Raw genomic sequence first — 16824 nt, forward strand, 5'->3', positions numbered from 1 at the left:
TTAAGGTTCAAACTGGATGCTATTTTTGTTTTCATATTATTTGGCTACTTAAATTTAACACGACAGCATCATTTTTCTAGACAGTTTTACTAAAGTACAATACTGTATTGGTATAAACAGGTTTAAAGCATGCATTTTGTGTATATGAACAAATTAAGTTAACACAACTGCAGAAATGATCGTTTTGTGATTATATGGTTAGGCTGACACATTATAAGTTCTTGAATTCTAAATATGTCTCATTCCTGTGATATCCAGATGTGCAAAGGCAAAAATATGATTAAATATTATATGTGTCATTTTATCACATTTGATGAATATCATTGCCATCATACATAAAACTGTATGTAGAAGTTTGATTTTCTTTTCTGTTACCATCCTTTTATACGTTGAAATTCCATATTCGGATTTTGTTATCATGAGCAGCACTTGCGATACGTAGTTCATCAAAATAGATGGCATTCACTTCACGTCCCCTATGGCCAACAAATGTCTGAATACTTTTGTCCATGGAAAGAAGAAATAGAGAGGAAGGTAATACAATATGGTCATCAAATGTCAAATATCATTCAAGCTTATTGGCAACCTGAGAGCCATGATGCTTTAAATGTCTGGAAGTATTTTCACTAAACATAACGAGAAGATGTGTAATGACGACTTAAGATGTTACGATCTTTTCTTAATTCAAATTTATGGAAATCTAGATCAGATTGTGAAAGTGAACTTTATAAATTATGGTCTTACTTTTACAATAATTAGTCTCGGTGGGTACGATCGTTATTTCATTTCTCAAGTACACATTTCAAACAAAACTAATTCTATAAAATAAAACTTTTTTCCTGACAATCAAGTCATAGAGGTGATTTAAAATGTTTCATTCTCCTAGAGATAATCATTATTTTAATTTGAAACTAAATCTAAAATTCAATGTCTGTCATAGGAATTCGTAAAATCGTTTTCTACATTTTGATTCTAAAGTAAAGATTATACATTTCCAAAGGATCTTCTGTTAGATTTCATTTATTATTTACAAACGCAGTCTTTAAGTGCCGTGTTGCGATTGTCAGAAGTCTCCCCGGTCTTGGATTCAAGAGCTAATATAGCTACATATGCTATGTAACCATGGAGTTCATCCAAGTTCAATAGAATTCCGATTCCGCCTGTGCCTGGTCCGTGACGTCTTTGCACATTTCTTAACCTATCAAACACTCTATCAAACCGAGTCTGCTATAAATTTTACTTGGTTGTGTTCTGTGCGTCTAAGGGATTTTTTAATATATAAATTCCAGTATTTGATATTGTACACAAATTCGAGGGCATAATGGAAACTGTAAGAGAACACATCAGAAAGGAGTTTTTCCTATATCCCTTTATAGCGATACGGACACAGTTTCAAAAAAACCTCCGTCAGCAGTTTGTATTCTAAATAGACATAAAAAGTATCTTATTCCTGTATAAGTAATAAGATACAATCTTTATATTAGTGGTTGTTGAAATGTTTATAGATCTTCCTTACTTTTGAATATCCCAGTATTTGACTGCCCCATCTTTACCAGCACTAACAATTATACCTTCTCCCTTCTCTTTGTCAAGTATGCTGAGTTTTAAACATTCTATCCTGTAAATACAAATAATCAAACAAATTGAAAACAACATCTCATACATAATGTTTTACAAAAAGTATATATTTTATTTTGATATTAATTTACTGGCTTTAAATGCGTGTGTTTTCTAAAATACAATGTTCATATGGTAAATATTTCATTCTTGCAATTTGTATCCAAATATTTTAATAAGATGCATAGATGTCGTCAAAAGTCGACCAGGTAGACTACGATTTAGGGTTTCTTCAGCTAAACCATGCTAATGTTTCAATGACATCAAAGACACCAACGTAAACGTTTTTTTTAAAGCAAAAGTCAAATCAACCATTTATAATTGCAAATCCTAGTAGATTTAAATATCTTATAACGGCGTAAAGACGTAATTAATGCATATACGAATAAAACTTATCCTAATACGAGCTTCACGAGTTGCACTTCTTATTAAGCAAAAGATCACGTCTATAATAGCCTTACATAGTCTTACAAAATTTATACACATGCTATATACTGCTTTTACACCAGTGTGATACTCCAAGCTTACATCAACAACCATAAAAACCTGATAAAGTGGCAAAAATGAAGCGTTCGTTTCAAATACTTTTTCTGCTGTTCGTTAACAGTATCAAGATATTTCTTGATCAGGCTTGTAGGACCTTTAACGCGTTTCAGCAAATATGCCAAATGAAATTAACTGTAATTTAAAGACGTGATGGACGTCATCTGGTTGGCACAGATCCATTGCCAACATCTTCCCGCTCTGTTCATATTAATATGTATTTCCATTAAAATTTTTGTTCAACTTGTCATTGCATAATTATATTTAGATATTTAATACGTACAAAATAAACAACAGAGAATTTTTTATGTTTTAAGCGGGTCCACTAAATAGCATTTGTTTATTGAACAAATAACCTGACAAAACTTCAACCTGCAAACTAAAGAGGCCCCGAAATGATAGTTTAAGCCCAGATACAAAGTCTACAGATCCTATAGATCCTGTGATATCAAACTGTGCATTTTCACTCATATCTAATACGATAATAGCAACTGTATCACAAACGAAACTGTTGAGATATTATTAGTTACACTACTTGTTGGTGACAGGATACGGGATATACGCTGTTAAAAAAATCCACATCAGGCGAGAGCGAAGCTACTTATAGTGCAGATTGGAATCCTGCAATCATTTGTTTGGTCATCATGTTTTGTTTATAGTTGATTTACACCAGCCATAAAATGCACAATGACCTGTATTTTGATTAAATCACAAAACACAAAAGCTCATTTACACATATTATGAACTGGTTTAGATCAGAAATATTCTGTTCCATCCTTTCGAAAATCACCAGATTTCACGATGTCACAAATGTCTTGAAACTTCTGCTTGCTTCCCGTTTCCTGTTAAATCATTTATCTTGCACGTAGATTAAATGATCCTACAACAAACTACTGAGTAACAAATAGGTCAATTCCTTTGCTTTACGATGATTTAATTAAAAAAAAAGATTTCAACGTCCGTGTCTCCCTTACAGAGTTATTCCACTTTTACGGTAAACTTTTGTCAAACTTCACGAGCCTAAACAAAGTAGAATGAATAAAAAACTCCAAGAAAGCACTAAATTTACTCTCGGAAACGTTTCTATTGCTGGAGCTAATTATTAATCTGATTTGATTCAATTACGACAGCGATGCGGCAGCCATTTTGTTTTAAATAAATTCATATATGAAATGGCTGATGTAGCTTTATAAAAACCCCTATCCAAACTGTCACAGAACGTTTGCTCTGTTATGGAATGGATCCCTAGATTATAAGCAGATTTTTTAGACGAATGATCAGAAGTGGTTAAAATTCAGTTTAAATGAATTTTATGTATATTGTTAATCAAGATGCTCTTTATTAATTTAAGCACTATGACCTGCTTAAAGAAATTCTGTAACATAATTTTGAATAACATATTGTTTCAGCTTATGACATTTTTGTACAGTTTATGGTACATAAGCTAATCTATCACAGCCAGAATTTATTTGAAGTCATATTAAAAATTCTCTGACACTTTTATCTCATACAGGGAAAGTTGTATAAATTACAGGAAAGCATTTGGGTTCAGTGTTTTACCCGTAATTGTAAGCTTTGATAAAATATTGATGATTGGTAAGCGACCTACATCTTGGTGTAGTCATAACTTTTATGATCAGTTTTGTTTCATCTGTTTAGAAGTGTTTAAGATTTTTTCATACATAATAGGTCTCTTTTCCTTCAGCCCAAGCTTGATCCCAGCAAATCAGGTTTTATGTGTTCGCTTCAATCCATTCATACGTTGAAATACAATACTTCACATCCGATATGACCCAAGGACATATAAAATAGTCATCAAATGTTATCAATGTTTCTATTATTCAAGCTTATTGGCAACTAGAGAGTCATGGTGCTTTACATGTCTATAATGTAACATTAAGTCATATAATGACGACCTTAGGTGCCATGATCTTTTCTTGATTCATATTTATGGGAATATATTTTGAAAGTACATCATATAAATTAAGCGTGTCAAGAAGTGAAATCCTTGTTTTATACTTTATGTATGATATTGAAACTAAGCTGTACTCTCAGAATGATTTAAATCCCCACTTAGTACTTGGCCACTTGTGGTGGAATAGTTTTATTTCTTTGGCAGCTCTATTGAAAGCATAGAAAGACATCATTGTGAAACTGAAAAAAAGTGTTGAACGGACAGAACAGTGACTAGGGCTGTCACTTTTACATTTTCTGTGCAAAACACGTAACTCCCTAATGATGACCTGTCCCATTTTCAGTCCAAAGATCGCTGTGACCTTTGTTTTATTGACCCCTCAAAGTAATAGGGGCAATCAAATAACCAAAAACAATCATTATATGAAGTTTGTGGACTGTATGACAAAACGTTTTTAGATGTTATGCAGAAACTGTTTTCAGTCCCAAGGTAGTTGTAATATTGAACTTTGACCTACCAACCCACAAACATTTTATGTCACCTACTGACCACAGGCAACAATCCTATGCATTTCAAACCATTTTAGTCCTGAGGTCACGTAGACCTTCACCTTTAACCAAGTGATCTTCGAAATAAAAGGGAATATAATATGTTAACAACAAGCAATCCACTGAAGAAATTGTAGGCCAAAGCATTCTTAAGTTATTGCACGGAAACCAACACAAAACGGCAACCATCCAACAAAGTTTGACAAATTTTGGCTAAAGCATTCTTTAGTTATTTGGTGGAAACGATTTTCAGTCAGATGCTAATGTGACCTGTAAAATATGATATCCAAAACAGTCAGTCATTTAATGACCACATACAGTCATCTAATGAATTTTGACGACTGTGCAAAAAATTTCTTTAGTTATTGGGCGGAAACCGCTTTTCAGTCTCAATGTCATTGTGACATTGATCTTTGACCTACTAACCTTTTCAACAATAGAAGACATCTAGACCGTCTTATGACGCTTTGATGTCTGTAGACCAAAGCATTCTTCAGTTATTGAGTGGAACCTTTTTTAGTCTCGAGATCATTGTGATTTTAACCTTATATCTACTCATCACAAAAATAAACGGGTTAATCTACTCACCAGACAGTCGCCCTAAGAAGTTTGACCTTTGTGAAACCAGGTACTCTCTAATTACTGATCGGAAACTTAATAGGCTACCGACCAACCGAGAGTAAATCAATATACCCTCTCCTCTTTGAAGGGTGGTGGGACATTAAAATTCAATCCTTAAGATATGTTTCTAACAGGTACCAAAACGTTGAAGGTATTCACTAATGCGGACGACTTGAATGTTACATGTATCTACAAAAGACTAGTTTGTAAGGTATGTTTCGCATATCCTTTAATTAAATTCTAGCGGATTATTCAAATGATTTACCTCTTATTCTTCCTTGGAACTGTTTTATACTTGTGTAGAAACGACCATCCATGGCAGTTATAACAGTTCTCTTTATTTTTTTTCTTTTACAACAGTTAATGAAATCTTAATCAAATGAAACTGTCATTGCATACAATATATATTATGTAGGTGATAAGATATAATACTGGTTTACGATATATCTTTCTCTTCTAATATCCCAGGTCTTCACTGACTATTACACTGAGTTTTAAAGTACATCATGTACATAACATAAGGATGAAACACATTGATTCTCTACTCAGGCAACAATTTAACAATTCCATCTCTACTTCTAGGTAAAACATTTAATATTTTACCTAGAAAGGAAGATAAAATGGTTACACTGTCACCTGGGTATAAAACATTCTGTACTGCAATAAAAGCACTTAGTTTCAAGATGCAAAAAAAACAACAACACAACAACAACAACAAAACATTTCAAACCTCAACAAAAGTGTTTAATAAACGTGTGAAATAATGAAAGAGACTGCTTGAAGCAAATAGCTTATTTCAAATTTTCAGATTACATGGCATCCGTACTTTCTATCATATCTAGAAATGGAGTCATTTTCTCTGCAAAATTTAACCGTGGGAATAATGCTTTAGTTCAAAGGATAACAAAATAAGTTTAAGCAACTGTTACAATATCAAATGGATCATAGTTTTTGAGTTATTTAATTAAGAAAAATGAGTCCAAAAGATACAGTTTTGAAGGCTCCTGTGTTCTGCACATACATTCATCACTTTTATGGCGTGGTCACACTACACGTAGTTAATCGTAGTAAGGAATGATCGTACTTGATCGTAATTGATCGTACTAAGCGTAGTTACACGTAGATAATCTTAGTCTGTCAGGGGCGTCGGAAGGTGTTTGATATTGGGGCCGCGAGGGGGGTAGGTACGGGAGGGGGTATCCCCCTCCCGTAAGGGGGGTAAGGGGGACCTCCCCCTGAAATTTTTTAAAAAACAGGATCATAAATGGCGAGTTCTGGTGCATTTTAGGGGTACTGAATCGCATCTCAAGCCTCCAGTATTTTCTTACTATTTACATGACTATAAGCAAAATAGTGTTTAATAAACTCTTATCAGAATTAATAATTTGTAACGCAATACAAAGAACGCATGTATGTTTTTTTCGTATTTAATGTATTGAACAATAATCAATCATGTTACATTCAATAAACTCAAGTAAGTTCACTCAACATTTTTCAACATTCTCAAATCAGCTAAGTCGAATTGGACTTATTCAGTCTCTTAAACTTTTCCAAAAATGGAAAGACGTGAGTCGTTGCTGTTCACAAAGTCATTTGCCACCGCATCGAGATCAATACTCTCTGTTGCCTCTCTGTGAATATGTAAAGTCATAATGTGGTTCAAACGTTTTTCAGTCATGTTGGAACGTAAGTACGTTTTTAATCTCCTTAAAGCTGAAAATGAACGCTCACTTGTAGCGTTGGTGGCAGGCATAACTAATATCAGTTTCAAGACAGTAACAATTTCAGAGAACATAGCGCGAGAAGCTGGTTTCATATTTGTCAACAATTTGGTAACATCAGAAACAGTAACACTGGAAACATTGTCACAGCTATTTCGAGCATGTACTTTCAGAGATTCCAGTTGAGATTTTAGTGAGAGTCTATCTATATCGTCCTTGTAGAAGTCTACCACAAAATCCATGTCTTCCAGGTATGAAGAGTCATTGGTGACACATTTAAGTACCATATCTTCCAAGTGACGATAGGACTTGTAACCGGGTTGGTCAAATCGATCCTGCACACAGTTTACAGCTAAATCCAGTGCCTCATAATTTCTGGCGGTACAGGTCTTTCTCTGTGGCGTGAAATTCGTGTGGTGCCTCCCCAGTCTCGAAACGTTTTGGCATTTTACGACGTCGAGGCATTACAGGCTCACTGACATCCAAAGTGTCCAGTTTTTCATTTACACTTTCCCAGAATTATCGTAGGCGTCATCCTTTCTCATATCACTGAGTGTTCCAAGCGTAATTTTGGATAAATGCTGACCTTCAGCTGCTGACATGTCTTTGTTCTGCAAACATTTGCTCAAATTGTCCGTATGTCTGAGAATTTCGTACCCTAAGCTAACACCAAACAGGAAGTCAAAATTAGACATACGAGACTGAACACCTAGAATACGTGCACGTGTTTCAGAGTCCCTGGCACTTTCGTACGAGCTTTCCCATAAAGATTGTAGCACATTGTAATTTTCAAGAACACTTCCGAGACTAGCTGCTCTCACAGTCCAACGCGTAGGACACAAAACGCGAAATCCCGGCGTCTCTGGGCTCATCTCCTGTTTAATTTCCTCTAGTTTGCTGTCCCTCTTTGGCGAATATTTGATTAACTTTGACATTTCATTTACCGTATCTAATACGTCTCTCATGACTTTTGAACGTTTCACTGTGTCTCCAACTGCCAGGTTCAGAGCATGTTCATAGCAATGCGTATACACTGCACGGGGTTCACGGCTTGACAACTGTGTTGCAACTCCCTTTTTAGCACCAGACATGTTACTTGCTCCATCGTAGCATTGTCCACGACAGTTGCTCAAGGAAATGTTCATACGGAGTAGCACATCTTCAATTACATTGGTCAATGTTTGCGCGTCAATAGAATGAACAAGGTAAAGTCCAATAAAATCCTCATGCACATTCAGATCACTGTCCACATGTCTTAATACAAGCACAACTTGTTCACGGTTTGACTGATCGGTTGCCTCATCCACCATTATAGAATAGAAACGATTAGTCCCAATGTTCGCTGCCACCCTCCGTAAAATTCCTAATGCCATTATTTGCAGTATCTCATTTTGAATGTCACCACTAGTGAATTTGTCCGTTTTCTTTTCAAGCCATGTAAGAATAGAATCATCCGCCTGACCGTGTAATTTCAACAGTTGAATGAAGTTGCTGTTGTTATCGTCATGACCTCGTAGAGCTAGTCCCTGGCGAGCTAAAAACCGGATACTTCTTAATATCTTGAGAAGCTGATGTCTGTTGTTCATTTTCTCTTGAGCGTGAGCCGAAGATAAGGTCTCACCGATGTCTTTTGTCTGTTTTGGAAGTGTGATGCTTCTTTCAACCGCCTCTTTATGGCACTCTGAATTTTCATGTTTTTTGAATTTCTTAGTGGCGTCCTTCCAGTTGCTGAACCCGGTACTGATGAAGGCAGTTTCTGCTTTTGAGTTGGCAACCTTTCCACCTGTCATAGCTGACATACATATGTAGCAGAACGCCACGTCTTTTGCCTGAAATGAGATAAGAAAAATTGTTTCAATGGATTTTTTAATTACATGTATAAAAAGATTATATATAAATAAAATACAATAAATATGTCCATATGTTACAAATTTAAGCAATGATTCAAAAAGTTTTTCATGATGGAAAACATGTGAAATCAGAAAAAGTACGTACCTCATCATAGTGAATCCAAGGATGAATTTTGAACCACTGAACATTGAAAGAGCGCTGTTCAGGATTTTTTATTCCAAAAGTGCGTTTTGGAAATTTGAAATTTAGTGGTTGGTTAGGAGTATCCATTATGAGTATCATAAAAGATATGACATAAGTTAAACTTCATTTCTTATTTTGTTTGAAATATTTTTTTTTGAGTAAAAACAATTTATGTAATTAATTCCTTACATCTTAGCGGTGTGATAAATCTTAACACTTACCTCTTTCATAAAATAAAAACATGATAATTATTTTTCTGAATTTTATAAGTTAATACCTTAGATCTTTGCGGCGGGATATAGCTTAAACGTACCATTAACTAAAGACATGCCAATTAAAAACATGCTGATTTATTCATGCGTAATTAAGTCCAATCACGGACACGTGTGTATGACTCCAATTAACACCCCGATCGTGTCACCGTCACCACGGTAACGCACTAATCTGGACAGCGTGTATTGTTTAACGGGAAGCAAAATTTAGTATACTATACAAAATATTGGGTCCGCGGATCTGCGACTCCAACTTATGAATTTACAAAAAATTGTATTTGGGCAAATTATTGGGGCCGCGACCGCGGCCCCTGCGGCCCCACTTCCGACGCCCCTGAGTCAAACGTAGTAATGATCGTAGTTCGAACTTATGATTTGTCCGTAGTAAGCAAATAATTTTTCGACATGTTCAAAATCTGACTACGATTAACTACGAAGTTTTGACCCTACTGTGACCGTAGTTTGAACGTAGTTGATCTTAGTTAAACGTACTTGATCGTACTTAACAGTAGTGTGTATCGTTTTTGATCGTAGTACAAGAAAAACACATCGACAGTACGGTTCAACTACGATCAACTAGGGCTCCACTACGGATAAACTAAACTAGGGCTCCACTACGGCTAAACGCTTTTCCGTAGCTCAACGTAGTTGATCGTAATTTGTCGTAGTTGTTCGTACTTCGATCGTAGTATATACGTAGTGTAACGTAGTAACTCGTGGTAAGACGTAGTGATACCCTAGTTAACCCTACCAGATTTAATCGTAGTTGAACGTAGTTGTTCGTACTTACAAGTACTTCAACGTACGACAAACTACGTTTAAAATGAACTACGACCAACTACGTGCGTGAACGTAAATGTGACCATTGCTTTAGTTTATTGCAACAACTGAGGCCAAGAAAAGTTTGTACAGATTATAAGATAATTACATATCCTGCATGAAAACTTATTAGTATATATCAAAGCGGTTCGTATCTACATTTTGCTCATTTTATCATAGGGGTGGTTATGTTTGTTTCTAAAACCATATGGGGGTAAGATAAAGATCGCACCTTCCAGTTTTTTTACTATTTGATTACAGTAACTGATTGTAATTAAATATATATTTATCAAACGATGTCAGCAATAGAGAGTTCTTCAAAGAGCAGAGTATTTAAGGTCGAAGTTGTGTAAGAAATACTGCTTTTTTTATTATCACCGACTTTTTCTGACATACTTAAATTTGATAATTAAAGATAACTGACTTACAATAACAATATTTTTGAACAATGAAAATAAATTTCAAATATGCAATGTTTTGTGATTTTAACAAAAAAATGACCTCTGATCTTAAATATCAGCTTTGACTTTGACTCCTTTTCGATGAACTAGTTAACTCCTTATTGCTGACATTTTTGACATATACCAATGTACTGACAATCAGAAAGTTCCTGTTAGACAGTACCTAGTTTTTACAAAACATAGATGCCTTGAAATGCATGCATATATGCACACGTTTCTCAAGAACAATTATATTGCAATATTATAAAGACGAAGGCATAGGTAAATTAGCATTTAATTATTTTATATAAAAGAAAGTTCTGCTATCATTTACTGGATATTTTCTAAGGGGATGTATTTGATTTTACAATTAACAGTGATCCGGTTTGCTAGACTCTAGTATGGACTTTTGGAAAAACCAGTGAAATATAATTTATTTACACGAATCTTATATTGTTGACATTTTAACAGCAGGCCAACGGCGAAGACAGAGAGCTGTGTCCAAATGTATAAACTTCATTTGGACTGAATTGTTGGAGTAAAAGACCTAGGCTCTCTGACCGAACCATCCATTATTTCTTATACATGTAGCTGTCAATTGAAAAAAAAACAATATTTCTAGCCGGTCTAATGGGGCATGAGGTGTTAAATATTTCGGTTATTTTCATGATCAATCAAACCGAGTCGGACATTTTCTGTGCTTCCAGTAGATTATCTTAAAAGCGTTTGTTGTAAGAAAAAGGTGGAACTTGATGTTTTCTTTTAGTCATATACAAAAAAACCCCTGAAATATGTAAATACATTGATTTTAGATAAATGATGGACTATGCAAGACATCTAAACATTTTAAGATACATGTGTAAACAAGACTTCAACAAAACGTCAGTCAATCATATATGAGAAACGTTGCTGCTAGGACGTTTCATTTAAATTTGGCAGCAATTCTGAAAAATGACGAATGATTTCAGACACAATGTCTTTCATCAAATCATCACGGAGAACATACGCCCCGCCCGGGGATCGAACTCGCGACCCCGCGATCCGTAGACCAACGCTCTCCCTGCTGAGCTAAGCGGGCGGACAAACATATCCTTGAGATGTCAGCTGATTCGTGTAATTTGGTCCTAAGAGGATACTTCTCAAGCTATTTCAACAAATTAAATTAAGAAGTTCACAAAACGTCAACTTTACTAAGAATATCACAGTACAGACATCACTATGTAACGTTATTATCAATGTCAGTACACACGTACTTCTCACCGGCAGGCCGCGGTTATATACTTTTTAAAAAATGCAATGCTTTTTTATCTAAATAAGGAAATAATTTACAACCATATTACTTTATACCGTTATTTCTGTTTAATAACTGCTTACACATTTTCATTGTCATTCCACTTTTAAGAACTTCTTACACGTAATTGTTGAAATTATTTGATGAAATGGAAATTTATTTTTTATTAAGATTATAAGGAATAATTTCGAGTAAATACGAATTATTCATTACTGTTTCACTTTTAGATCGAGCACCTGTATGTTGCACAAGTCAATTCTTAAAAATTAACGAGACATATTAATTCATACAAGTATCTTCATACTGCTTATTCCGAACTTAGGAGCTCGCCAAAAAAAGAAAAAAAGTCAAAGTTCTTTATTTTTGCAAGAATGAGGAGCAAAGTCATCAATATCAATTTATTTATCAACAGCCTGTTTCTCTTAAATGCCGGTGTAAGTCCGTTTGGCAAACTACAATGCCATAAAGAGTTACCTGCTGAAAAATCATTAAACATAATAATGCATGCACTCAATACCATTCTTAGACAATCTTAATATAATGTTTAATAGTAAATGTCCCGGGTTAATTTTAAATCTGACGGGTTCATGCGACAATATCAAAACTAAGCCTAATTTCAGTGTTATAGTTTAAAGCTTTTTGTAGTTCCAAATTTATTAGGCCGGACTAACGCTCACGGTCTCATTCTGTGATGTGCGTAAATGAAGTAGAGAATTGTAAGTTTAGCAAAATATAGTATTCAAAACCGAAATTGTTCGAAACACATCCGAGATGTATGTAGGATGAAAAGCTTCATGTCGAAATTGAACGCAGCATATTGTCCTAGTTGTATGTATGATGAGGAATAATACCTTCTAAGAAGAATGACAGATGGACAAGCAAAATCTGGTACAACCAAACTTCAACTTACAGAGGATGCAATGTTTCACTGAGAGAAAGGGCATTTTGCTGACTGGACAACAAAAGCTTGTTATGGGAGGTGACCAAGTGAATATAAAGAAAACAGAAAACAATGAGAATAGATTATCATTATATTTTACAATATAATAATTAACAGTATAAAGTCTCAAACAGCTTAACAGTAATAAATAAAATAAATAAAAATATTAAAGACATTATTAATAATGTTTTTAAACACAAATATACATGTACATGTAAAGGTAAATACAAATTAATAAATGTCAAAGCAATAAAAACATCTCTATGAATTTTATTTGTTGGCTATTTTGTAGTTCTACGTGGTCAAGTATTGGATCCATTCATATGGATGGTTTCACTGACATAAAATGATTCTTCCAAACGATGCCTCGGGACGCAGAGCAGTGAAGGGTAAGTGATTGGAAATCTGCCACCATAATCACTTGACATTGTAGGTAAATGCTACTTATTTAACATGGGTAGGCAACAAAAGGCTTCCTCCTGGAATTTATGAAACAACTACTTTCCCGTCGAACCCAAAAGGTTTCGTATTCAGCTCCCAAACGTCCAAACTACCGTTTAAAACTGTACCAGTTTATTAATTACTCCTAGTACTAAACAACCCCAGATTGCTAGCACTATAGTCCGACATGCTAGCCACTTTGTCTCCGACGCCCTTATAAACATTTTCAGTTTGCTGATTAAGTGCACAGCATAATTTCAGACAACAAGAGGGCCATGATGGTCCTATATCGCTCACCTGAGTTTAATTGCTTGCTTTAACAAATTTCTTTGCTAAAGCTTCAAAATGAAAACAATTTTTATTTTTGTTGGATTTAACGTCGCACCGACACATGATAGGTCATATGGCGACTTTAACTAGACGAGAAGATCATGGTAAAGAGTCTTCAAGGTAATACTGAAATCTGTTAAAAATTATACAAATCTCTTTGCTGTAGCTTCAAAAACAAGAAAGTACGTCTATAGGTCAGGGCTCAAAACATTAAAGATGAGTATTGATATCACTATCGAAAGTTACTGAATTGTCCAAAATTTCTATGCTGTTATGATCGTGTGCAATATTGTACATATCATCCAAATTTCAAGACTGTATCTTAAAAACAAGAAAGTAGGTCAGTAGGTCAAGGTCACAGTCAAGTGACACCTAATTACTTGCGGTCATCAGGTAATTATGATTAAACAACCTAGGAAATAAGATCAGATATTTTTTTAAGTATTTCTCCTATATAACTCATATACAAGTGACCCCCGGGGCGGGGCCTCTTTTCGACCCAGGGGCATAATTTGAACAATCTTGTTAGAGAACCACCAGGCATGGCTACATACGCAATATCAAATGCTCAAGCCTTGAAATTTCAGACAAGATTTTTTTTTCCTTTTAGAAGTCTATGCAAAATTTTGGGCCCATGAGACAGGGCCTCTTTTCAACCCAGGGGCATAATTTGAACACTTATGGTAGAGGACCATTAGGCAATGCAACATACCAAATATCAAAAGCCTAGGCCTTCACACAGTTTCAGGCAAGAAGATTTTTAAAGATTGTTTCTATGTAAGTCTATGTTAAACTTGAGACCCCCCTGGGTGAGGCCTCTTTTCACCTCAGGGGCATAATTTGAATAATCTTGGTTAAGGACCATTAGGCAATGCAACATACCAAATATCAAAAGCCTAGGCCTTGGAGTTTCAGAACAAAAGATTTCTTTTAAAGTTTTTTTCCTATATAAGTTTATGTAAAACTTGGTACCCCAAGGGCAAGGCCTCTTTTCACCCAAGGGACATAATTTGAACAAACTTAGTAGAGGACCACAAGGCAATGCTACATACCAAATATCAAAGACAAAGGTCTTGTAGTTTCAGACAAAAAGAGTTTTAAAGGTTGTTCCTATATAAATCTATGTAAAACTTAGAACCAACGGGGCGGGGTCTCTTTTCACACCAGGATTTTAATTTGAACAATTTGGTAGAGGACCATAAGGCAATGCTACATACCAAATATCAAAGGCCTAAGTCTTGTGGTTTCAGACAAGAAGATTTTTAAAGTTTTCTACAGAAGTCTGAATAAAATTGGGACCACCGGGGCGGGGCCTCTTTTCACCCCAGAGTAATGATTTGAACAATCTTCAAGTTGGTAGAAGACATCCAGGGAATGTTTTATACCAAATTTATATCAAAGGCCTATGTCTTGTGATTTAAGACGGGAAGATGTTTAAAGTTTTTTTCCTATACAAGTCTATGTAAAACTTGAGACCACCAGAGGCCTCTTTTCACCCCAGACGCATAATTCGAATAATTTTGGTAGAGAACCACTAGATGCTGTCACATACCTAATATCTAAGCCCTATGCCCTGTGATTTTTGTCAAGGAGATTTTCAAAGTTTTTTTTCCTATATAAGTCGATATAAACCTTGTGTCCCCAGGGACGGGGCCATATTTGACCCTAGGGTGATAATTTGAACAATCTTGGTAGAGGACCACTAGATGATGTTTCATACCAAATATCAAAGCCCTAGGCCCAGTGGTTTAGGCCAAGAAGATTTTCAAAGTTTTTCCCTATACAAATCTATGTAAACCGTGTTACTCTCCGCCCCCCCCCCCCACCTCCCCACAGGACGGGGCCATAATTGACCCTAGGGGTTTAATTTGAACAAACTTGGTAAAGGACCATTAGATGATGCCACATACCAAATATCAAAGCCCTGGCTACTGAGGTTTTGGACAAGAAGATATTTAAAAAATTTCCTTTCGGTTCTGTATGGAATTCATTTCTTTGACTGATTTTCAATGAGGATCATGCAAGGAACATTCCTGTGAAGTTTCATCAAAATTGGACTGGTGGTTTAGGCTGGGAGGTGTTGACGGACGACGAACGGCGACGGACGCCGGACAATCACTGACCACAAAAGCTCACCTTTGAGCACTTCGTGCTCAGGTGAGCTAATAAAACAACAATCATTAAGTCAGACTCTTGAAAAAAAGTACATTCCCATGTTTAAATGTCAGGTTATATTTCTAAGGGAATGGTATTTGTATATAACATACTCTAATAATACTTAAATTTTGAAAGGTGCTATACAAAGTACTTGATATGAAGTGCAAGTTAGTTTAAAAAACAACAGATAATGACTTAGAAATATAATTATGAACAAACTTTTTTGAGCACAACAACAATGATATATGCGTGGCCATCTGTGAAATATACATAGTTTTAATTTCATAGAAATATTTCCTTATTGTTTTCCAATTTATATTAATATAAAAAATACCTCAAAAAGAAACTTTCAAGTTTGTATCTGCTTTTTTAAAAAAAATCATTTTTGAACAGTGATAGTTTTTCGAATAATCAAACCCTGTTCGTTTTAACTGGTACAAGCAATTTCTCTCAATAAATAACAAAATGTATTGTAAGATGTCTGACTAGACAATTAATGAAGCATAGATCAATCTTCTGCCTCCGCAGACACAAGAGGGACATGGAAAACATTCGGATTTGGTCGTTTAAATTTAAGGTTTAAACTGAATGCTATTTTTGTTTTCATATTATTTGGCTACTTTGATTTAACACGTCAGCATAATTTTTCTGGACAGTTTTACTAAAATACAGTATTGTACTGGTATAGACAGATATTCCACGTGCATTTGTGTATATGAACAAATTATATTAACACAACTGCAGAAATGGTCTGTTTGTGATTATATGGTAAGGCCGACACATTATAAGTTCAACTTCTTGAATTCTTAATATGTTTCATTCCTGTTATATCTAGAATATGCAAAGGCTATTAAATGTTATATGTATCATTTTATCACATTTGATGAATATCATTGCCATCACACATAAAACTGTATGTAGAAGTTTTGATTTTCTTTTCTGTTACCATCCTTTTATACGTTGAAATCCCATATTCGGATTTTGTTATCATGAGCAGCACTTGCGATACGTAGTTCATCAAAATAGATGGCATTCACTTCACGTCCCCTATGGCCCACAAATGTCTGAATACTTTTGTCCCTGGAAAGAAGAAATAGTTAGGAATGTAATATAAGATGGTCATCAAATGTCATAA

The 16824-nt window shown here is 35.0% G+C and overlaps 2 protein-coding genes across 2 annotated transcripts in view; both read right to left on the reverse strand.

Moving 5' to 3' along the window:
• Window positions 1-7468: 7468 nt before the first annotated feature.
• LOC128556597 (zinc finger MYM-type protein 1-like) lies at window positions 7469-8755 on the reverse strand. Its single transcript, XM_053542138.1, has one exon. It carries the CDS (start codon window positions 8753-8755, stop codon window positions 7469-7471), a length of 1287 nt encoding a protein of 428 aa, XP_053398113.1.
• Window positions 8756-15877: 7122 nt separating this feature from the next.
• The window catches only part of LOC123551504 (F-box/WD repeat-containing protein 7-like), a 51146-nt gene continuing 50199 nt past the window's right edge, over window positions 15878-16824 (reverse strand). The window contains exon 15 of the mRNA XM_053542139.1: window positions 15878-16769. Within this exon, the coding sequence (XP_053398114.1) occupies window positions 16643-16769 (127 nt within the window). The 3' untranslated portion in view covers window positions 15878-16642. The remainder of the gene's footprint in view (window positions 16770-16824) is intronic.

This window comes from Mercenaria mercenaria, chromosome 4, assembly GCF_021730395.1.
Source record: "Mercenaria mercenaria strain notata chromosome 4, MADL_Memer_1, whole genome shotgun sequence".
NCBI classification, from domain to species: domain Eukaryota; kingdom Metazoa; phylum Mollusca; class Bivalvia; order Venerida; family Veneridae; genus Mercenaria; species Mercenaria mercenaria.

What these genes read in the sequence shown, in the direction of transcription:
- LOC128556597 (XM_053542138.1), bottom strand. Translation starts at nt 8,755, where the DNA reads ATGACAGGTGGAAAGGTTGCCAACTCAAAAGCAGAAACTGCCTTCATC.